The following is a 22207-nucleotide window of genomic DNA, read 5'->3' on the forward strand; positions in this document are numbered from 1 at the left end:
TGATGGCTTCGGATGTCATGATGAGTGTAGAAAGAGGTGAATTTGATCGTATGAGAAGAATACCTCAGTGAAGTTGTGCGACGAGCAAAAGTCTGGGGGCTTCTACAAGGTCTATTATACCGTGGGAAAGCACATAGCTTTCCATCGAATCGACAACTTTAGGCTCCAAAGCCTACTCCATTTGGGAAACTCTACAACACCGAAGCCCGAAGCAGAATACTCACATCCTATGGTCAGCTCGGTAGGCACCATTTTGAGCCTATCGGAATACGTGCCAATCTCCCCGCACAAGTTCCGAAATATTCGGCATTTGACCCCAGCTCAGTTACCCCCTATCTCCCCCCGTACCCCGTACCCCGTGGGGGATCTATCCAACTGTGAGTGGTTACAGTCTCTTATGATGGCACAATACCTGATTCTGCGGGGAGGACAACATCTAACAGGTCTTGAGGCTTTGAGCTTTGGGAAAATGTCCATTGCCAGACATAACAGAGCCTATAAGTAAGCCGCGTAGCCACCATTTCTAATCTTTCCCGTAATCCTTTTTGGGCTATTATCTTGTCTTCAAAGATTCTATAGCCATGGCTTCTACATCGATAGTCCAAGTTTCTCGGGATAACCTAGGAGTATTCCACATCTCCGATGTCCCTGATGAAACAATTAAGACTGCCAACGAGCTGCTACAGGCAAACCATGAAGAACATCACGTATTCTTCAATGATCGAGGTTTTCACAATCACGTTGCTCATTACATACTGACGCAAGCTGCCTTAGGAGCTACTCCAACGCAAATGCATCGAGCCTACATTCAAGAAAAGACGCTTCAGCGACCGCAGCATCCTCTGGATGAAGAAGTAGTCAGCAAACTCAAGGATGAAAATTATTTCCTCACTTGTCTTTCTCGTGCTGAGAATTATCATAACTACTTGCGATTCTTTGAGCGTCAAATTGCTGAGCGTGGGGTCAGTTCTGTTGTTCATGAATATCTCTTCTCACGCTCGCGGATCGCAGAAGCCCTTCTTTCACGGATGTTTGCAAGTCAGTACTCCCAATGCTATGTGGATTCACTTTAACTAATGTCTCAACACTGCAGGCTTTCTACATCCTGTGATTCACTTTGGATTCGGGGTTGAGTTCAATCAGCCTGCCATCATTGCTGAAGGGCTTGCCCAGAGTGCTGTCCACCATCCTGAAGTGGCCCGCTTTTACAGGGGCATACAAGCTGCCGAGAGGTCATTTACAGACAAGCCGAGTCGACCTATGATCGATCTCATCAGGGACATAGAACATAACGAGGCGATCCGCTCGGCTCCCTGTTGGGGAGATGGAAACTGGATTGACGACAATCCACTCGGCAAAGCTCCAGAGGAGTTGTGGAAGATTGCGGCGCAGTGGAAAGTCTCTCCAAAAGAGCTGGAGCTCAAACCAGCCGAAATGATCAACGTTTGCACATTCTATACCGCCACCGCTCAGCGACCAGAAAAGCAGCAGAAACTCGACTTTTTCCTGATCCACGACGTCAATTGCTCCATCTTCTTTTCTGCGCTTCTTGAAAAAGACTGGATGTCTGATGAAGACAAGGCTCGATTGTTGGAGTGGAAGGGTCGCTTCTATATTGTCGCCTACGCCGCAAGAGGCAGCCCTCGGATGCTGATTGACGAAGTTGTCAACTATCAACCCAAGAAGCCAGAGATGGGTTGGGAACAACTCTTTAAGCGTGCCAACGCTTTTCTAGATGACTCCCACGTAACTAAGCTTCTTCGGGCCCTGGCAAATGGCGAGAGAGTGTCCCGGGATTACGAGGGGAGAGCAGACTTTCCAATGAAGCAAAGCATGTTTCTCCAGACAGCACATATTGCTCTAGATTCCACTGAGGAAGCATTGTATCCGGATAGATGGGTCAAGGGCGCTGGGTTTGAGCAGCAATGGGCAAAGTTCAAGGACAGAGAATGCAGTGCTACTTTTTAGTACATCCGCTATGGGGTGATCTGGTTAATGCAAATCTATGCCTTCGTTACTTCCATACTCCTTCCGTGATTAACATGACGTCCTTCTCGAGCCACCACTCTGGTTATGGTGCAGCTATAGGTTCATTTTCTAGCCCTGCTTTTTACTTCTGCATCTCATAAAGATATCAGGGGCTATTTGTCGATTAGTGCAAAGCTTGGCCGTTTACCCATTTTCGAAAGTTACAACAGAAAGTAGTGTAGGTAATATCACTAGACATGGTGAGGATGCATTGCATGCTTACACAACGTCACTAGTCTTATATTTCTCCCTTATATAATAGTGCGTTCAAAGACCAAAAACAGGTAAGTTCTGAAACTTTACACGGGGATCAATTGCTCATTGGCACGTACAGTGATTTAGTTTGGAAATGCACAATTCAAACTCAATACTATTATACTCTAGCTATCTGAGATTGCTATGTTCTAGAGTGCCTGTTTCGCCAAGGTGTTGGTCAATACCTGGGGATCCTTGATCTAATCAGCACACGGCCCTTTGGATGGGAACGTTAGGGGCTCACCAAGTATAGCGTCAGTTGTTCAATTAAACGTCGACCATCGACTTCTTTCAGAAGAAATTGGGCTGCACTTTTATCCTCAACGACAGATCCGTCGGGGCAAGTCATTTCGTAGTTTGTCAAGATGATCAGCTCAAGTCCGGCTGGATCGTATGTATATGCCTTTAACGGTTGGTGCTTCAGTCCTGGAAAAGATTTCCAGAAGTCTTTAATATGTTTCTCGGTGGCTATTCATTTAGTAACTGCACAGCTGGACTCGAGGAATATCATACCAGCATGGCCTTTGAATACATGGCCAAACGCTCGGAACTCCCCATCTGGAGCAAACGTCTCGCTCCATGCCTTGCCCTCCTCTGGCGTTGACCCATCGAGAAGCTGATAAAAGGTATTAAAGAACTGTTTCTCTGCGTCCGTGATATGACTCGGCCAAGCAATAGCTAATTCGTTATCAGGCATTGCGTACAGCGTTACAGGTCAATCAAGGCGTTGAGGGTAATTACTACAGCGATATAAGACAATGACCGCAAGTCAGTAATGCTTGGAGTGGCTGTTGGTCACTCGAGGATATATACTTTCGGTGGTTTGCCAGTAAGTGCAAAACCCATACACCTCACTCCATATTATAGGGCTGAAAAAACCCCATGGGGCCCCGGATCCAAACGCTCGGACTAAGAACGGCAATGGCTGTCGGGGACTTAACGGCACTTACAGAGGCGAGGGGGCTGTCAGAAGATCCGGTGAGCTTATGCGACATGCTCTTTGTCTCGGAAGAGACGTAACCTCTGTTCCAGGGTCTTAATGAAGCACAAGGTGAATGAAAGGTAATGTATATGATAAAAATGTACCTACGAGAAACATTAATTATACTGCACAGGTTGCGCCCAGCGGGGGTAGTTAGGAAGCTAAAGCCGGCTTTCCCCCCTTACTCTATGCCCGAGCGGCTTGATGTCAAGGCCTGTACCCCGCCCTAAAGGAGAATCTAAATTGGGTAGTCATAAGTTACACAAGTCTGGAGAAACTGAGGGATACTGGGCCCTCCCCAATCCAATTAATTGCTGTAAGGTTCCCGTCCAACTTGCGAGACACCGTATAGCTTTATGAGTGGCCTGGTCCAACGCATCGAGAGCCACAACCGCGATAAGAGGCTAGATGACGAGAGACCATTGAGGGTGTTTCTCGATTCGTTCAGGTCGAGTTCGGTTTGATCACTTCCGCTTGGAAGTGAGTGGGGTAAGACTGGGGTGAAAGTCTGTTGTACTCCAGGTCCCTCAGCAAGTCCACAAGCTATGGAGCTAAAGGGTCTCTCTGTGGGCAAGAACCTATAGCCAGCTTCAAAGGAATAATGCCGAGATCGTGGATGCCTATAATTACACCACTTTCTGATATGGTGCTGCTGAGGAAGTGGAGACGGCCTAGTGCCAGTCCCAGATATTGAGACAACGAGCTAGGTTGGACAATCCGTAGTCTGTTGTAGGATGGGCTCCAGCAAAGCTTTGTGGCGGTTACCCAGGAGAGAAACTAAATAACATCTGTTTAATTTAAGTTTTTTCTGCTCTTTAAATGCGAACCCCTTGTGCTTCAGCCCTCTTGACTATGGACATCTCTTGAGCAGTCGACCGAGCGGGGCGAGGTGCCACCAGGAGTTCGTTCTTGAAGCAAGATCGGATAATGAGCGAGACTACAGGCGTTAGTCGCTAAGGACATTTGTCGATCGGAAACTCTGAGTATCTCCTGTCCATGCATTACTATTTATCTTGTTGCTCGCTCAGAGGAGACAGAGGATCAATAGCATGGTTGCGACTAGGTATTGTAGAAGAATTGGCTCAAAGGGGCGCAGGAGGTCTACTCGAGGTGGCGTCGACTGCGAGTTTATCCGAAGCTGGAGCGAGTGTAGAGAGCTATTCATGCATAGAGGGTATTCCATGTACAGGCTGATTCGTTTATCTGTTGAACAAGAGTTATAAATCGACGAGCGCGAGTGAGAGGCTCCATGGGCGCGGTCATGTTTCGGCCAAGCCAAGTAGTGCTTCACACATATCGAAAGGTCGTATCGAAAGGCTCTGGTTGTCGGAAGCTCGCGATGGTTGACTGTCGCACGCGTAATTCTAAAACAATCATCTCCAGTAAATTGGATCCGTCAGTAAATAAATGTAGTCTTGAGAACTTGGCCTGACACGCGTTTCGTGGCAGCTGGGGGCGCGGGGACGGTCGCTCCCTTGACGTCGCTGAGACAAGCGGTTGCTGATGAATGTTTCACTGTATGTACACTTAATCATGGAATCGACACAACACGGGCTTCGAAATGCGTTCGGGGCTTGATAGTAGAAGTAGGCGGTGATTAACAAGGGCGGGGTTGAGTGCATTCCATGGCATCGCAACTGACGCGCTATGGAATGTTGGAGACGCGCCGTCGCGCGCTAACTCCTCGCTTTAACCTCCCAAGGACATTTCCCCACCGATTTGCACTTTCACACTTGTTCCCGAAACGTCTGTAGATTGTCTCATTAGGTTCTGCCAGGGAAGTCAATTCTGGATCGTCCAAAGTTACTGCTGTCGTCTAGAATGGTCTTGACACCATCGGCTCAGGCTCTAACATGAACGGCATTCATCTCTGTGGTATCAATATTCAGCCTCGTACCTTTCATCCTCTCACTGCCAACCCTGAGCAGACTTGCAGTCGTTGGAGACAACAACGCCAAATGCGTTCCGTCATATGCCCCCTGTTTCTCAATGATCGTCGCGTAAACGACAAGATTCTCAGGGCTTCCACCAGGCTGAGAAAAGGAAAGGGTGTGTAGGACCCAGTTGGAAAGGTTTCAGCCCGGGCCTGGGAAAACTTGGCATGAACGCCACAGCGAGTAAGCCTGGTGATTTGTTTGTCCAATTAGTACGACAGGCTTGTCACAGGTCGACCAACGGAACAACAAGCCAAGAGTAGGTACACTTGTCGGTGAGACTACAATGGCGGTCGCCATGAGTCATTAGCCGTTACTAATATTGCCATAGCAATGAAAAGGCACCGCTGAGGATGACTGTATTTGACAAGATGTTTCGACGCGGCATGATGTATGAACACCTGTATGTGCTCAGTAATTAGTATGATCTTGTTGAGCCGAGCGCGTCAGCATGTAGTAGGCAGTCCAGGCCCTCTTTTTGGCGGGCCGTTGTCTCCGTAGGCCAGTGTGCACCTGTTGCACGCTGTAGACGTCACAGCAGGCACATGGGCGCCAGCCACTGAGAAGCAAACTTGTAGAGCTTTGGTGAACGTCGACCCGCTTGTCAGCCCACTTGTCGTATACTAAGGGAGGTGTCGCGACACGACGTTCTCTCACTCAGGTTGTCCTACCAACGCTACTTTCCCCCTCCCGGGGGGTTGAAAATTGGCGGTATGGTTACAATCACTCTCCGAAATTAACGATTCTCGGGCGACCACGAGGAGTACTGTACTGTACATATGTATCGCGCTATCTACTTGATCACAAACTTCCGGGACAAGGATCCTGCCGTTGTGTCAAACTTGCTCATCAATGAAGCGATGGACGGAACAAGCTTAGCGCAGAGAACTGACGCCCGCTTCATGGTGGTCTCGTAATGGGAGTGGCAGGCTGCCAACCCCGTGGCCGGCCTCCCATAGACCTCACCGGCGTTGGCGTGAGCTTGGGCCTGGTCAATTAAACCACGCGTGAGCAAGACCACGTTCCACTTGAATCACTATCATCACAGGGGGCGCGTGCAGATGCCATCTTGTCGTGCAAAACGCGTATCTAGTCATCAACCCATCGCAGCTTCGAGCATCTTTCCCCTTTACAATGGATCAATCACATTTCCGCTCCTTGGTGTGTTAGCCCCCTGGTATCGGGTACGTTATGTACCTCGTACCGCATGTCAGTCGTTTGTGAAACATGTCAAATGTTCAATGACTTGTAGCGGACAAGGTCTATTGTTTGCCTAATGCAGCAGTATTCTTTGTTGCCTCTATCTCTGAGATCATAGCGTATGGTCCTTGCCACGCTATCGTCGGTGTTGGTAAATGTTCCGGGCTTGTTTCTAACGGAGAGTTGAATAACCTTCCGTAGCCTGATCTCAGAGATCGACAAGATCTCGGACATGGGGGGGCCCGCACGTTAGTCAAGCCTTCCTTGTGCTGTTCGCTCAGGGGTCCACTGTAAACTTAAATTTACTACCCTGTCCCATGTTCTTCCACAGACACAATCACCGTTTTGCTGGACCAACCCATTGACGAGTTTTCCCGCTGCAATTAATGCAACGACTGGTAGTTAGCCTGTCCAAAAGCTCAAGGAGATTCTTAAACAGAGAATATCCGACACACAGTCAGAGCACATAGTGTAGCATTCCGTTTGACAATCAGTGTCGGAGGTCCATGTGTTCTGCACTAATCATGTTTCAAAGCACGCTCCAAACGGTTCATCAGCAATCAAATTTACTTAATTCTGGCTCTTCAGCCCCTTTCTCCCTTGCCGGGCGATATTCCCTACGCATTGAGGGACCTGCTGATGGCTGGCGCAGCTGGGTTCGGAGCCAAGAAGGGCAAGCTGAGCGAAGATAACGTCGTCTTCGCTTGTGGAGGTGGCGCGTGGATCCTGTCAGATCAGTGACATGGCTGAGACAACAGGCGAGCGGGCGCTAACAGCCGCCCAAAAACTCTCCCCTTACCGGTCTTCCGGCCAAGCGACAACTGTCCCCCCCCCCCCCCCCCCTCCATTCTGGTGGTTTAGTAACAAGCCACAATAAGATGGGCGGAAAGAAGCAAACTCGTGGCCTACCGTGACCTTGCACACGTCTTTGTCCGCGAACCTGAGCCAATGAGACCTCCTGACATCTCATCATGTCATTCATAAGCTCCACTCGCGTAGCGGCGGTCTGGAGCAGCGTGTCTCTGGATCAACATGGCCAAGTGACCGGCATCTTCGTTGCGGAGCAAGCTCTCCTCTCTAAAATTTATCTATTGAGTTTTCGCATTTATGCCGATTTACATCCATTCCCAAGACGGAGCAATGCTATTCTTAATAAGCATTTTTCTGGCCAAGTTTACGTGACTTTTCTCATCTCGCGTCTCTGCAGCAGGTGGCCATGACAGGATAGGCCAAAGGTCTAGACTACGCTACACTACAAACCATTGTAGAGGACCTACCGGAAGTCATTTGGTGTTTTGATCCCCTGGGGCCATTTCACTTAACCTCTGCATCATATCAAATGGATGGTCAATCAAAAACGCACAAACATTTATATCCAGATGTATTACAAAGCACTAAGACTGTCTCCTGCTACAGTAAACAGCAAAGAGTATCCAGTCCACCTCATTACCAAACACGTCCAGAAACACACTCGTCAAGACGGCTTGGGAGCCTTTCTGCTTCTGGGCTTCAGAATCCGTTTGATGACAGGATGCTTTTGTGCTATCCTGCACAACTGGGCCCTCAACCCACTAGCGGTTTTTGGTTTCCGTCTTTTATTGTATCCGGTGGTGATTGGTGTCAACGCACCAGCGGTTTTTGGTTTCCACCTTTTGTTGTATTCGGCGGTGATCGCTGTCCATTCCATACCTTTCAGTCTACAATCTACAAGGAATCTATCCTTAGGGCATAGACAATTCAATGCTTGTGTTTCGGTAGTAGGGGCCTCTGCAACGATGGTCCCAAAATGCTCTGCAGTGCTCCACGGAGCGACGGTCCCATTGCATTGGCCTGATGCTTGTTGGAAAGGATTTTGATCGACTTGCTGAGGTCCAGAATCGCATTGCAGGCTGGATAATCCATAGTCCGTTTTAGGATACACTCCAGTAAGGTTTTGTGGCCATTCCCCATAAGAGAAGCTGCCTGTTTGATAGGGCCAATTGATGATTGGGTAGGATGGGAATACGACGGCGGAGGCTGCTGAGGACTGGTGGATATGGGAATATGCCAAGGGGGTAGGCATATATAGCCAAGAGAATACAACCGGAGGTGACTTGTGTGGGATTGTCGGAAGTGTCCAATTGTTGGCCTCTGCATCAGGACACGGATACTGGTACATTGACAGCTGAGTATCCAAGGCAAGCCCACTATCAGGATAGAGAGGAGGATAAGAATCAAAATTTAGATTGCTGGATTCCATTGCCTAAGGGTGTTGAAAAGGTGTTGAAAGGTGGTGAAGGACGCTGAAGAAATGATGCGAGAGGGTGGGATTTTATACGTGTCAATGATACATGCTTCAACCCAGACATTTACCGAAGATTGTGCAACAATCATGACTTATCTTATTTTATTTGCTTTTTTGTTTTTGTTTACAGCCCTAATAACAGCTTAGGTTCTTGAAGTACAACAGAAGGCTGCGTGTCTGAGAGTCATTGAATCCACAACTCATTGGCCAGACGGCCCAGTATCACGCTCTGGAACAGAGGTAGGTGTGCCAATCCCACCGACCAGACCCTGATCCTAGAGGCCGGGGCGAGAACTACAGCCCTCAGGCATAATTCTGTCCAATCGGATTACCATCCACAATACAGGGATCTACGAGCGACAGGAAAATTGGGCATGATATGTCAATATTTCATAACTGTCAGTTCGCGGGAGGAAACAACTGAGTTGAGATACATTAGGGCTTGCCAGGCCCGCGGAGTGTAAGGAATCTTAGTAAGTGCATAAGCTAGTCTTTAAGGCTTAACCTTACGTTTACCCTTAGGTAAGCCACACGCCTACCTTGACCAGCAAATGAAACAACCTCGAGGCTACACTCAATAACAAACTCCGCCCCCAAGACTGAACCATTACGCGAAGAGAGAAGTAAATCTTAGTTTCTATACATGAACTCGCCTCCTGACAGATATCCAGGACTGTCTTATAAAAAGCACAATAGTTATGCATCAGGATGAACGAGACTACAATATTTCTATTACAATATTTCTGACAAGAAGCTAAAAGGAGCATAGGCAAATCATACAATGTCGATATACATATGTCTATAAAAACGGAGCCCTACGGAAGATGAGGCAGGACATGAACAAGAATTCGTTATCGTCTAGCTTACAGACGAGGTTCCTTGCCTATAAAATACAGAGATAGGCCCATAAAAGTGAACCTTAAAAAGGAAGTCGGGCCTATAAAGATTTATCGCTGCGATAAATACTTGTGGGTTTTTCTTTACACAGAGGCATAGCATTTAAACTCAATGTATTTCTTGCTCTTCTCTAAACCACGAAGGTAACTTATGCTTATCCCTGTTGTTTTTTCCTGTAAGAAAACATTTCTATAGCGGTAAAGCATAATTCAGCGAGTATTAAAATCTTGATATAGCAAGTGAAATACGACGTTAAAGAATTATATGCCCGCGTATTTGAGTCTAGGCTCTAAAGGCTGGAGTGGCTGGTTTTACAACATCTGGGCGCAATGAAGATATGAGGAGAGGAGAAAATGGCAGTGTATTAATGAGAGATTGGTAGAGACTCCTTAAAAAAAAAGGAAACCCCGTATACGTAGTAGGCACGACCTTTGGAGAAACCCGCACTCTCATGAGACGATGATTTGACCGGTTCGAGAGAAGCTGTAGCAGGGGCCCAAAAAGCGGAATACAGCCATGGCTGGTTGGGATAGGAACATATTGGTGATCCTGCAGCCTCATGTAGGTGAACAGCTTGGAACAGGGGTGCGGACAGCATCTCCATGTCTGGGTGGTTACAGCCTCACCGGTCTGCAGGTAATACGGCAGGGCCACGGGTATCAATCGCTAAGAAGCAAAGCTCAGAACTCGTTCGTAGGCGAGAAACTAGTTCGACTCCTCAAGCGACTCCTCCTCAAGCGACTCCTCAAGCGACTCCTCAAGCGACTCCTCTAAAGACCTCTCTTATAAGTAATCAGCAGCCATCAAATATCAGCCTTCGGGAATTTTCTAGAGTAGAAGATAATAGAAGTAAAGAGGTCACGTTTAGGTACATGCCCTGAGTATAAGAAAATTTCCTGGCATTAGCGAAACACCGCCGAAATACATACGGCCAGTATATTGGCAACTGACTACAGTGCTCAGAATGTGACAAAGAGTGGTCAAAAAAAAAACAATAGCAGAGATAAATGTGGTTGCAATGCCGAAATTGTTTGGATCAAGGCTATATCAACCGCGCAGATACCAGGCCGCGATATTGCTAAGTCAGGCAGTTAGGGTAGTAATAATATTAGCAGCAATTTATAAGCTTCTACTATCGTAGCCACTCTAGCCGATAGAAGCACTAAGAGGCAAAAATTACTACCTTTAATATATTTTCTCTATATTGCTGTTACCTTACCCTTAGCTAAGGATATTACTAAGGATAAATTATTTAAGGTAAAGGTTAATCTAATAGATTACATAATTCTCGAAACTCTATTAGGAAATATTATTAACTGTAATTTTATATTAAAACTTAAGGGGGACCTTAGATATATCTTTATAAGTAAGAAGAATAGTAAACTAGTTCTTTATTAAAGTATCTTAACTATATCTTTTGCTAGCATACCTAGCCATATAATAAGTCAGATTCGTGGCTATGACTAGTTTAAAGAATAAGTAAAAAAGAACTCTCTAGTAGAGTATATTTAATCTAAGAAAGTATTATGCATTCTTCTCTAGGTATCTAATAATACCTACTTATAGCCTAGATTAACTATACCTAAGTTTTAAAACTATATATAAATACTTTTATCTAGGTATAGAAATCTAGATACCTATCTAAGTAAAACAGAAGCAGTCTAAGAAGAACTCAAGATTGGAGATATCTAGGCTTTTAATAATATTACTCTAAATGCTCCTGATAAGCTTTTATATAGGCCATGAACTTACTTTAGAACTAGGAGGTGCACTTTACCTCCCTCTGTGGTTAATTCTATAGTCATTAAGAGAAGTCACAGCTGCAGTACTTCTTATATTAAATTTCAAAAAATCAATAAGTATAATTATCTTTAGTATATTAACTATAAGGAAAGGAAGCCTATACTACTATTCCTGGTAATTAACTATAGGAAGCCAATATAGTTCTATTAAGAGATAGTTATACTGCTAAAAGAATTTAGCAAGTTCTGGATTTTTTTATTAAGGATAAGATTATAGGTACAGTTTAAACTAGATTTAAAGATAAGGATAAAGAGAAAAACATTAAAGCCTAGCTAGTGTTAATATCTAACTTTAAATGGTTTTCTAATAAGCTAGAGGACTCCTGTCCAAGAGGAAAGAATTGTTTAATTTTATAACTTATTATTAGGTAAAGCTTCTAGAGAGACGCGATTTAAGAGAGCATTATAGGTCTCTACGGGTTTCTATGTATATAGATATAGGAGTATTACAATTAACTCCCACGGGTTGGTTCTTTATATTAGACTCCGCGGATTGCTAGTGCTACTCGATTTTTGCCATTCATTTTTCCTAAACTACATACTAAAATAATAGAGCTACTAGCTAAAGGCTTAGTTAAAGAATATAAAGCATAATTGGCTTAATGCAGCTTATATGTTATGCCGGTATTAGAGAATGAGCCTCTTGACATTATGCAAAGAATAGAAACTAAATCTGAACATATCAACCATGTTGCAAGAAAACACTGAAGTTAAAATTCCATTTCAAGCTTTATAACATCAACAGGCCAACAATCCATTCTTCTTTATATATGCGTTAAACTCTTTCTTAGCAAGCTTCTTTATATCTTTTAACTTCCTCTCCTCCAAATCGACCTCAAGTTCAGATCCTCCCACCTTCTGGAAGATAAAAAGGAGCTATCTATCTTCGCTCTTATGGTATTATATAATTTAGATAACCATAAGTAGAATACCTAGGGTTTCATTGCTCTCCTTTATTTGCGGTTCTAGATTACTCTGCTAGTAAGTCATAAGAGCAATAAAGTACCAGGAGTAGATATTACTCTCCTTAAAAAACCTTTTCAGCGCTATGTTAAAACAGAGGAGCAAGAACTTAAACTGCCAATGCTAATACATCTTTCGGCCTATCTTTCAATAATAAAACATCTTTTAATAACTAAAAACCATTTATAGATCATTAGGTTGGCCTTAAGACTTTGCACTGGTGTCCTAGGTTTTATACTGATAACGCCATATCTCTCGTACTTCGGCCCCCGCCATATATATAGGCTAATATCAGAAAAAGACCTCAGAATTTGGCTCCTTTGACCATTCTTTGATAGGCGGTATAATATTAGGATAGAAGATAGCATCTCTGACTATTTAAACCCAAAATTGGTCTTTAAGCTCTTGATATTTAATGACCTTCAGAACTTAGGGATTAACTTTATCGTAAGGGCATGCTATAGGCTTTCCGTCCTTATCCTCATAGGCAGGCCAGTATATGCAGATAGCAGCGTTATTAAACCATTAAGCCATAGCCTCTAGAATCCAATATACACTACTATCTTTAAAAATACAGCACAACTTAAAATAGCACTGCAGCAAGTTGCCGGCTACTCTATGCCCATTGATATACTAGAGGGATCCCTGGTTGAGCAATTTGATGAAGAACTCCTTGGATTCACCAGAGTCCCCCTGTAGGTCATCCCCCGATATCGATGGCCACTCTGGTGTTTTGGAAAGCTTTGACAAAGGACTTGACTCATCGGATCGCGTATCCTCGATTTTATCGTTGTGTTGTAGAGAAGCCGCAGGTCTTCTTTTCCGCAGGGTACGCTACAGCCCATTTCGTCTGCGATGGTTGCCGTGCGAAAAAGGTATGTTATTCTTGTCTACCAGTGTTAGGCAACTACTTAACCAGCACACCATATACAGCTCAGATGTACTGGCCATAGATTCGGTTGCGAACGTTGTCGTAACCGAAACATGGCCTGTATAAACTCTGGTGTATTGCAGTCTAAGCGATGAAGAGGTGGGAAGCCCCGAGGATCCACACTGGTGAGAACCCCGTCTTCGCAATTACCATCGGTCATGTCGACGCTCGTGCCAGCGGGAAACGGAACAAGACAATCAGGAAGTGCCACCAACGGTGCTATTGTAGTGTCTCTCACGTTGACAAACTCCGTGTTACAATCTTTAGTAAATGGTTGATGAAGCCCAAGAAGGATCCCATCCATCATCTATAGATATATCTCAAATTGCAGTGAGACTTGAGGCATCTCACTGTGATCAACCAGTCATACAAGAGGAAATTGACGCAAACTTCGAAGACTGGGACATGCAGTTCCTTAAAGTGAACTGCTCCTATCAAACCAGAATCGAGTGGTATGAAGCAAGATTCAAACTATGGCTCCTACTGTCTTACTGAAGAGGAGTCTATGGTACTTTGCAACAGCCCAATGCGTTTAAACACCATTCATCAATGTTCAACTGAGTTCCCAAACCGAACCTTACCTTAATCCAGGCCATCATAGGTTCAGGAGGCTAACGACGTGGAAGGCCGCATCCATCACCAAGATACAAGGCCAATTGAAACGCCGCGTTCCTATACATGCGTTGCGTCATGATTATTGGTGGTTAGGCTGTCCCCTAATTCTTGAGAGGATCCAATGGCCTAGGATGGGAGTCAGAAGGGAAGAGATTTCGGGTGTTAAACATAGGGTCAGGAGGGGACTTAAAAGAATATGGGTCAGCAGCTAAGTCGGCAAAAACGAAGGAATAGGGGTGTGAGAAACCCTTGTAGGTAACCTGCTGTTGTACCTTGAGCCGCTAATTGTGCAATGTATCTCTAATTAATCTTATGCAAATCTATGACTAGTGCCTCCCACACTAACTTTTAAGAACATAAAGTTCTAAGAGCTCAAGATGCGTTTTATTATAGGAATAATGAGAATAAGCAGCTTAATGGAAGGCCAGAAGCGTATTAGATTTCAAAGGTTTATATAAGGATATATTCTAAAACGCTCTGTCTGCTGTTAATCGTGTGCTAGATGAGGCCAAGATTGAAAGGTCTCAGATAAAACAAGTCCTCCTAGTCAGTGTGTCTTCTCGCGTTCCTATAATACAGCAACTACTATTGTCGCTTTTTGGTGGAGTGATCCTTTTGAGGGCTAACAATCCCGATGAAGTTGAGGTTTCTGGAGTTTCTATCGCAACTACTATGGTGAGAGAGGGCCAGGATAACCCCAGTGCTCTTTACTTGTTGGGAAAGTCCTCCCGGCAAGCATCGGGGTTCAGTCAACAGGGGGCGTCATGGCGCCAATATTGCGTTGGAAAAGTCAAGTTCCTGTTTGCGTGGGCGGCAAACTACGTATAAGGCAAGACACTAAGATATTTCTATCTTTGAAGGAGAACTAAAATGGACCAAGAACAACAAGTTCTGGCTGAAATCAGCTTCACCACGTTAAACCTTCTTGCGCCACAGGAACAGGTTGAGCTCCACTACGAAATCAGAGTGGATTGGTGCAAGCTCAGGTCGTCTTGTACTGTAAAGGGGAAGAGGGAAAGCTCCATCACAATGGTACTCGATTCTTTTGGGCATATTCCACATGAGGAGATTGAACGTCTCAAGGCGGATGATAAGCGATATAAGATGACCGACGATGCCGAAAACCATCAGGTTAGCGTCCTGGATGATCTGGATACACACATCTCATCCCTGGACGAGACTCTTCACCAGCTGACAAAGTCTCTCGTGGTAGAAGGCTTATCCAAGTCTTTGGGCACGATCATGAAATGGACTGAACAGAACCCACATGCCAAAGTCGCCGAACATAGTCCAGAAGGTCAAGGACATTGAGAGTGCCATTCCCTTAGCCGAACGAAATGCAGCGCGAGATGCATTAGGTAGGAGCCTCGAGCAGACACGAAAAAGAGTCCTCTGTAATATGAAGATACCCGAGCAGACATACTTACTAAGAGAAATCTGCAGAATCACCGTCTGGTTTGAAAGAACGTCCATGCAGAACCTCCAGCCTGTTCGTAGCAGCGTCGAAGTTTAGACCAGATCCTAGCACAATTACCCACAGAGTAAACCGAGAATGACAAGTCTGGAGCGACACTAAAACCCGACAAAGGGAGTAAACAAGAGCCAGGCGAGATTCAAGCTGCAACCGAGGACACAAGCTCAGACGAAGCGATGCAGTTAAGAAACGCGTCCCATGGCATCGAGACCCAAAGCTTGGAAGGCATTTTCCTCTCCAGCTATGCAGCGAACGGATATCTCGTTTCTATTTTCCCTCAAAATGCTACTATTATTAATTAAGATTTTAAGTAGCGATAATATCTGCATCATCAATATAAGCATTGACAAGTGGACTCCAGTCTGATTCTCCAGTGTCGTAGAAGTAGGTGCACCACAACTTAAACTCGAAAACAGGATTGGCTCGGGCAGCAGTAAAGCTATCCGAGATACGGCGCAAGCTCCTGTCGCCATTAATCCAGGAGGCCGCGTATGTGTGGCCAACACCGTCGAGGAAGAACCCATATGTGCATTGGTCTCCGCCGGGGACGAACCAGTCTAGAAACCAGTACAAAGAAACTTCATATTCCTGCCCGGGCACTAGGTTGCCGAGCTGTGCCGAGATCCAGGACGCAGAGGCCTCCCCAACCTCAGTGACGGCGACCACCCTGATGTTGACTGATCAGTAATTTCCGAAGGACACCATATCCCAAGAGAACTTACGCGGAACCAGGATTTGTGCGGTAGTTTGCGTCAGAAAGAAAACCAGCCCCCGGGCCTGCTGTCCAGCCAGCGCCCCCATTATCGAACCCGGCGTTTAGAAGGAAGAGCGTCTCTTCAGGTGCAGCAGATGTCGTACTGGTCGCACTGGTCTCAGCTGCTGCAGATGGCGTCTCCTCAGCAGCGGTGGTTGTCGTTATTGAGATGAGCGCTGTCGATGATGCATCGGTGGAGGAGCTTGCCTCGGTCTGGGTGCTGGTTGAAAGTGTCACGGTCGAGCCAATTGACGCTGAACTGCTGGAAGACGGCTTGCAGGGGTTAGCATTGACGCTTGCCAAGGCAAAGATTGCACAGGCAGCGACCACTGCGCGGAGAGACATGGTTGCTAAGGCCGTAGATGATGAGACTCGCAGAACGTAGAGAGCAGCAAATTCTGGTAAATTCCTTTGGCGTCTAGATCTCTTAAAAACATTCTGGCAGGAAACCATTTCCGATTAGCGCCTAATTTGTAATCATTTAACGGCCAGGGGTATTTGCGGTGTGGCTTGGACTATTGTTCCAAAATATCAATAGTGCACGTTCTGGACTTAAAATAGAGCAACACAGCTAGCATTTGCCCGTGGCGCAACTAAACTAAATAAATTGCCCGTCACAACCCCGGCGGTTTTAGTATGTGAATGCCATAATTTTCAATCAATTGCCTTGAAAACCTCATGGTGGTGCGACTGGGTAAATATTGGATCACTTGGCTCTTCATTATAAGGAATGGCGGCAGCTTGGGCGAAGTGAATATGGTCCTCCGAGCGCTGTTTAAACCGATGCAGATACGTCAGCGTAACAGCAGGGGGCCCAAGGCTTTCTTCCGGGAACTTGAGAATGGTGTCAATGGTACGGCGACAATCATGTGTATACTGCAGGAGTCGGATCCAGTGCTTCCAGATCAATGGAGGAATGGGAAAGCCTTGGCTATATTGGGCATGATCGCCCTCGTGGATATGTATTTCTAAAGGTTCTTAGCAGCTAATACTAAAAGGGTATATAGATGAGAGACAAAAAAACATACAATATAACTCTCGTCCCACTTGAGTCCACCGTTGGTGTCTGGGAACGTGGTCTCCATGACTCGACAGGAGAAATAGGTGTTTGATCGCATTGAAAACATCTGTTTCTTCTTTTGGCACTTTAAAGAATTGTGTTTGTAAACCTTGGAGGCTTTCAGCTCGCTGGAACACCTTTTTGCCCAGGCTAGCTCCTCAGAAAGTAGAAACGGGCCGCTATGAGTCACAGATTCCAGACAACAGGCTTGAGAGATTTCGTCTGCGACTGACTGGACTACATCGAAGTCTCGCATCGAACAGTCACGATTGCAGGGAAGAGCATCAAGATCAAGGATCAGGCTCGCCAAGCAGTCCATGCTATTTTGAGCTTCAAGGATCTCATAACCATGGCCCTCGCCAGGGCTGGCAAGTAGGGATGGCGCAGACAGTCACTTGCTTACACTGCTCGTCACGGAGAGTACAAGATATAATTATCTAGTCCATGCAATCTAGCAAGAAGTGGAAGGTTTACTAAGAAGTGTTGTATTTAAAACAACGTCCTATTATTTCGCGGGCTTCTAATAAGAAAGTGATGGTCTATTACATGTTCCCGACTCTCAGCGACGCAAGTGGCGACCAAACTCCTGGTCTATCTCAGTAGCAATTACAAGTCCCTGCGCTCATTATGGTGCACCTGTTCCGTGGTCTCCAAGACAGCCTGCTTCTCAGTGTCTTTGAGGTCAACTTGTGCGACATTAGCATCATCACCATCGAAGATTCTGGCAATCTCTTCCAGAGTCGGGCCCTTGGTTTCGACGTAGAAGAAGAAGACAAAGACGAGCTCAACAGCGATCCAAACCTATTTCTTTATTAGTCTTTTGAATATGAGGGTAAAGTGAGAGAAGCGGTACTTACAGTGTAGAAGCACCAGAAGTTCCACTTGTTGGGGAGGTTATCGAGAGCGATGGGGTTAGTCTGGTTGCCGATAGTGAGGGCAACTTGGATGAAGAAGTTCATGATCATGAGGCCACGAGCACGGAGTCTGAATGGGCAGATCTCCAGAGCGTAGGCGACAATGAGACCGGACCAGGCGATAGAGTAGCAGACATCGAAGAGCCAGATGAGGGCAATCTGGGGGTATCCAAGGCGCTTAATCTCCACCTCACCGCCGGCTTCGAAGCGGGCGGCAACAATCGTCCAGGCCAAGAAGAACAACAGCATACCTAAGCGTGCCAAGTTAGCCTGAGAAAGGGGTTAGCCAGGGGGGATTTCTGCATACCGACAGTGGCAGTAAGGAAGAGTGGGCGACGGCCGAAGCGATCAATTCCCATTGAGCAGCCAATAGCAACGAAGAGCTTCAGCATGTTCTCTCCAGCGTTCAATCCGGTCTTCTGAGCTTGGTCCTTGATACCAGCACCCTCGTAGATAATGTTGGAATAGTTGCTGATCAAAGCATTACCCGAGTACTGCGAGATGATACCTAAGGAGATCAAGAGCATGAGACGGTAACGGTTGCCCCGGGTTCGAAGGAAATCAAGGTAGCTGCCGCTCTTCTGGGCCTGGTACTCGAGGGCGATGGTGTCCTTAATTTCAGTATACTCGAACTGCACAGTCGCATTATTGGCGTCTCCGTTGGCATGGTACTTTGCAAGAATGTTAAGGGCTTCCTCGTGACGCTCATGAGCCATGAGCCAACGGGGAGATTCTGGGATCCACCAGATGAAGGTGATCTGGATCAAAGATGGCACGGCCTGGATCAAGGTGATGGATCGCCACGACCAGTTGCTGTTGATGTTGATCGTACCAAGACCGATGAAAGCGCAGACTAGAAGATGTATATCAGCGGGTGCCAGAGCTAGACTTGTGATGTGTTGACTCACGTGTGGCACCTAGGTTCCACAAGCAGTTGTAGATGGCAGAGACAATGGCACGGTGCTGAGGGTGGCAGATCTCGGTGAGGAGAACAGGGCAGGACAGCTGGGCCAAAGAGTTTCCGAAGCCGACGAGGAATCGACCACCGAGGTACACTGTCAAAGGATTGTCAGCTGTTGCTCAAAGGAGTAAATTGGGCGACGACATACTGCCAAAGCCGTTAGTAAAGGCTGAGATGAAAGCACCGAGAATCATGATGAGACATCCCACGGCAATGGGGAGCTTTCGGCCAAAATGATCGGCCATAAATGGACTATGCCAAATAAAGTTAGTTTCATTCCATTTAGTCTACAAATTGTCATCCCTGCAAACAATGAAAAAAATAACATACGCGAATGGAAAACTGGCAATGCTACCAATCTGGTAGATAGAGTTGAGAATGCCAAGCTTGGAGCCCTTGGGTTTGCCAAAGTAATCCTGCCAATCGTCCATGGCCTGGGAAGTGTTCAACATGGAGCTAGAAATTCCCTGTTAGCCTAGTTCTATCGCCCAGGGCTTGGCGATCGCTTGGCTTGGCTTACCCATCGTAACCAGTGGTGGCAGAGCAGACACAGAGAATGGCGGCGTAAAAGTACAGCACGCGCATTCCAGGATCAGCCCACCATTTGACCTTGGCGAGCTGAGGCGCCTCAGCCTGAGCAACGGCGAGGTCTTGTTTGGTAGTCGCGGTACCGACGGCGAAAGGCATCGTGAAGGGCTTTGCCAAGAATGGGCCGGATATACAGATTGCAGAATTGGATTCTCAAAGCCGTAATGCAGTGCGATGCAAAAGAGTAAAGGCAACTTGGCGCCAAGCTCGACATTAAATATAAAATGTCAAATCCGTATAATTAACCTATTAACCGGGACCTGTTATTACCCCAGTACTCCGGCGAATATAGCCTAAACTGCCCAGCCTAATAGGATCGCCTCCCCGGGTATTTCCCCAGGGGGTGGTCTGCTGGACCCTCTTCTGGGGTTAGCTCCTCTAAATAAAGGGAAATGTAAGAGCCGCATGATTCGACGGCCCGGCAACCGAAGGGATTTGTCTGGTGGCGACCAACTGTTACGGCAAAGTCCTCCGCAAACCCGTATCACGCTACTCGCCTCAGACCCATCAGCCCACTATTTGTCTAAAAAGCCGCGGGTAAGTCTTTGACATTGATTCCATTTTTAAAACTCTCCAGAGTCCTTGAAGTCAGCTTTTTTATATGTGGAATTACCCATTGGTGACTCACTCAAGTACAGTCTTTGCAAGGTTGAGATTGTAAGTTGTACGTCGCTGTGCCTCGGACCTGGGAGAAAAAATCGCGTCGGGTATAACGAGCCTCTTCTGTCTGTTTCGTGTAACCGCGCATCTCGTCTGCATACACTCAGTAAGCCAGACACCAACGAGATGAGGTCGGGAGGCAGGATGCATGATTTGAAATCCCATGGTCCCATAAGATTAGTATTCTAAATGGTTATCATCGATTTTACGCCTTCAGATATATAGAGCCTTCAAGGAACAAACACAGCTACCGTCCAGCAGTCTTGACAATTTTACACGTTCCCGGAGACAACCAAGACAATCATGGTAAAATCTTATCTTTACATTTATCAAAGTTGCAAAATTTACAAAAGCCTGAACGCCGAACGCTATGTTCTATGACAGCTGTATACCAACAGCGTTATGCCAATTCTGCCCAAAAACACAAGGGTATCATCCAACACTCTAATCAATCCTCCAATCCTGCCGCCAATCATCTATCCATTTAATGCAAAACCCATTCATCGTTCAAACCGGTCCATCCGAATCCGAGTCCACAACTGAAGTACGAATGCACTCACGCGCCAATTGAGCACGCTTGGCAGGTGCGCCTCATCATCTGCGCCCTTGTACTCACCATCATTAGCATCCTGCTTTTCCTTTACCGCACGATCTTCGACCTGCCACTTCTCCTTGTCCTCTGAAATCAATGACTCCAGGGAACTCGATGACAGCCGGTCTCTCTTCACCCCACGGTTCGGGAGAATGCCAGTAGTGGTGGAGTCCTCAACCTCTTCAGCATCACTCAGCATCTCATAAAGCTTGGAGTATGGTATTGAGAGAGAGAGGTCAGGACAGTCTTGACAGAGTTGATCAGGTGCAAAGTCGTGAAGAGACAGGTCCAATGCAAGAGTCTGATTGATGGGACTTCCATCTGCCGATCGGAAGGGCTAAATCTGTCAGTTCGGCATTCTTGAGACTCGTATTAGGGACGTACCTGTGACTGAACAGCCTGCTCAATCTTGAGACTAACATCGCTACTCTCTTTCTGTAGCAATCTAGGCTTCCAGACAGAAACAGTGGACTCGCTGCCTTTGTTGAGATCAAAGCATATGACGACTTTAATGGCCCCATAGTGCAGTCGATGTAGTCCTTGGCGATCTTGGAGAGTTGCCTTCCGTCTTGACTCTTCGCAACCTCGACGACTACACACGGGAACGCGACACCTTTATAAGGGAACTGGGCATCAGGCTGGCGGTGTGATCCAGGGGCGTTATCGTCATGGTGGAGAACAACTTTGGCAGATCCCACTGTATTGATCTTGGCGATAAAGTCGTGGACTTGTTGACTTTGACAGCCCTGCAGGAACAGTTTCACATGAATCGCCGATACGAGGGACTGAGTAAAGGTCTCATGGGTCGGTGAAGGCATGCGAAACGTGATACGTTGACGTCGAGAGTCGCAATCAAATCTCCGAAAATTCCCTTCGATCTTGGCTTGAGAACGGGTGAATTTGTCGTTGCTGAGGTAGAAGCTCGTCAACGGAGCGACCTCGCCAGTCTCAACCTTGCGCTTGAAGTCGACGAGGCGTTGAGGCAGTTCGTCATCAGCGGCAGGGACTTGCGCTCGGGCGGGGCGATCTTTCGGTGAGACTTGAGATGCGAAAGTCCATTGGTGATGATTCTGGTGAGGTTTGATGCGTATCCTCCATAATTGGAGTGCACGCGTTGAGAGCGATCGATGGCGATGTTTTGTTTTGGTCTGAATTGAATGACAAGCGCGTTTGAGAAGTGGGGCGCCATGCTTATCTTATGTACTGATAACGATTAGGACAGCCACGTTTTGATCAAAGCCACAACGCCACTCACCTACCCTAGTCACCTTGAATTTCAATAGCTTCACCATAATAAGCAGCTTTTTTATTAT

At 46.4% G+C, this 22207-nt stretch overlaps 8 protein-coding genes across 8 annotated transcripts; 3 read left to right on the forward strand and 5 right to left on the reverse strand.

The window, feature by feature from the left end:
• Window positions 1-581: 581 nt before the first annotated feature.
• Window positions 582-1968, forward strand: BKA55DRAFT_695675 (uncharacterized protein; the record flags this gene model as incomplete). Its single annotated transcript, XM_046200183.1, has 2 exons — window positions 582-1038; window positions 1094-1968. The coding sequence occupies 2 exons, from the start codon at window positions 582-584 to the stop codon at window positions 1966-1968; spliced, it is 1332 nt and encodes a 443-aa protein (XP_046043913.1).
• Window positions 1969-2379: 411 nt separating this feature from the next.
• Window positions 2380-3224, reverse strand: BKA55DRAFT_146983 (uncharacterized protein). Its single transcript, XM_046184924.1, has 3 exons — window positions 2797-3224; window positions 2528-2751; window positions 2380-2477 (listed from the first exon to the last, which is right to left on the reverse strand). The coding sequence occupies exons 1-3, from the start codon at window positions 2978-2980 to the stop codon at window positions 2433-2435; spliced, it is 453 nt and encodes a 150-aa protein (XP_046043914.1). The 5' UTR covers window positions 2981-3224; the 3' UTR covers window positions 2380-2432.
• Window positions 3225-7439: 4215 nt separating this feature from the next.
• Window positions 7440-8727, reverse strand: BKA55DRAFT_580887 (uncharacterized protein). The gene has a single exon (XM_046193993.1). It carries the CDS (start codon window positions 8636-8638, stop codon window positions 7874-7876), a length of 765 nt encoding a protein of 254 aa, XP_046043915.1. The 5' UTR covers window positions 8639-8727; the 3' UTR covers window positions 7440-7873.
• A 5641-nt stretch (window positions 8728-14368) lies between these two features.
• BKA55DRAFT_710644 (uncharacterized protein) lies at window positions 14369-14797 on the forward strand (the record flags this gene model as incomplete). The annotated part of the gene is made up of 1 exon (XM_046200789.1): window positions 14369-14797. A coding segment is annotated over one exon (351 nt), but the record flags the coding sequence as incomplete, so codon positions are not given.
• On the forward strand, window positions 14660-15436 carry BKA55DRAFT_710648 (uncharacterized protein). The gene has a single exon (XM_046200790.1). It carries the CDS (start codon window positions 14762-14764, stop codon window positions 15200-15202), a length of 441 nt encoding a protein of 146 aa, XP_046043917.1. The 5' UTR covers window positions 14660-14761; the 3' UTR covers window positions 15203-15436.
• A 235-nt stretch (window positions 15437-15671) lies between these two features.
• On the reverse strand, window positions 15672-16464 carry BKA55DRAFT_544596 (uncharacterized protein; the record flags this gene model as incomplete). The annotated part of the gene is made up of 2 exons (XM_046190726.1): window positions 15672-16032; window positions 16088-16464. The coding sequence occupies 2 exons, from the start codon at window positions 16462-16464 to the stop codon at window positions 15672-15674; spliced, it is 738 nt and encodes a 245-aa protein (XP_046043918.1).
• A 1321-nt stretch (window positions 16465-17785) lies between these two features.
• On the reverse strand, window positions 17786-19741 carry BKA55DRAFT_523466 (putative sugar transporter; the record flags this gene model as incomplete). The annotated part of the gene is made up of 7 exons (XM_046188639.1): window positions 17786-17980; window positions 18037-18344; window positions 18401-18946; window positions 19002-19148; window positions 19203-19306; window positions 19385-19510; window positions 19575-19741. The coding sequence occupies 7 exons, from the start codon at window positions 19739-19741 to the stop codon at window positions 17786-17788; spliced, it is 1593 nt and encodes a 530-aa protein (XP_046043919.1).
• Window positions 19742-20802: 1061 nt separating this feature from the next.
• On the reverse strand, window positions 20803-22186 carry BKA55DRAFT_544598 (uncharacterized protein; the record flags this gene model as incomplete). The annotated part of the gene is made up of 4 exons (XM_046190727.1): window positions 20803-21231; window positions 21279-21373; window positions 21508-21933; window positions 22150-22186. The coding sequence occupies 4 exons, from the start codon at window positions 22184-22186 to the stop codon at window positions 20803-20805; spliced, it is 987 nt and encodes a 328-aa protein (XP_046043920.1).
• Between the last annotated feature and the right edge of the window lie 21 nt (window positions 22187-22207).

The sequence above is a fragment of the Fusarium redolens genome (assembly GCF_020744475.1).
Source record: "Fusarium redolens strain MPI-CAGE-AT-0023 chromosome Unknown BKA55scaffold_19, whole genome shotgun sequence".
NCBI classification, from domain to species: domain Eukaryota; kingdom Fungi; phylum Ascomycota; class Sordariomycetes; order Hypocreales; family Nectriaceae; genus Fusarium; species Fusarium redolens.

Coding starts and splice junctions, on each gene's coding strand:
- BKA55DRAFT_146983 (XM_046184924.1), bottom strand. CDS start 2,980: ATGCCTGATAACGAATTAGCTATTGCTTGGCCGAGTCATATCACGGAC. Junction 2,752..2,796: donor TGTATTCAAAGGCCATGCTG/GTATGATATTCC, acceptor CTAAATGAATAG/CCACCGAGAAACATATTAAA. Junction 2,478..2,527: donor AACAACTGACGCTATACTTG/GTGAGCCCCTAA, acceptor GATTAGATCAAG/GATCCCCAGGTATTGACCAA.
- BKA55DRAFT_580887 (XM_046193993.1), bottom strand. CDS start 8,638: ATGGAATCCAGCAATCTAAATTTTGATTCTTATCCTCCTCTCTATCCT.
- BKA55DRAFT_710648 (XM_046200790.1), top strand. CDS start 14,762: ATGGACCAAGAACAACAAGTTCTGGCTGAAATCAGCTTCACCACGTTA.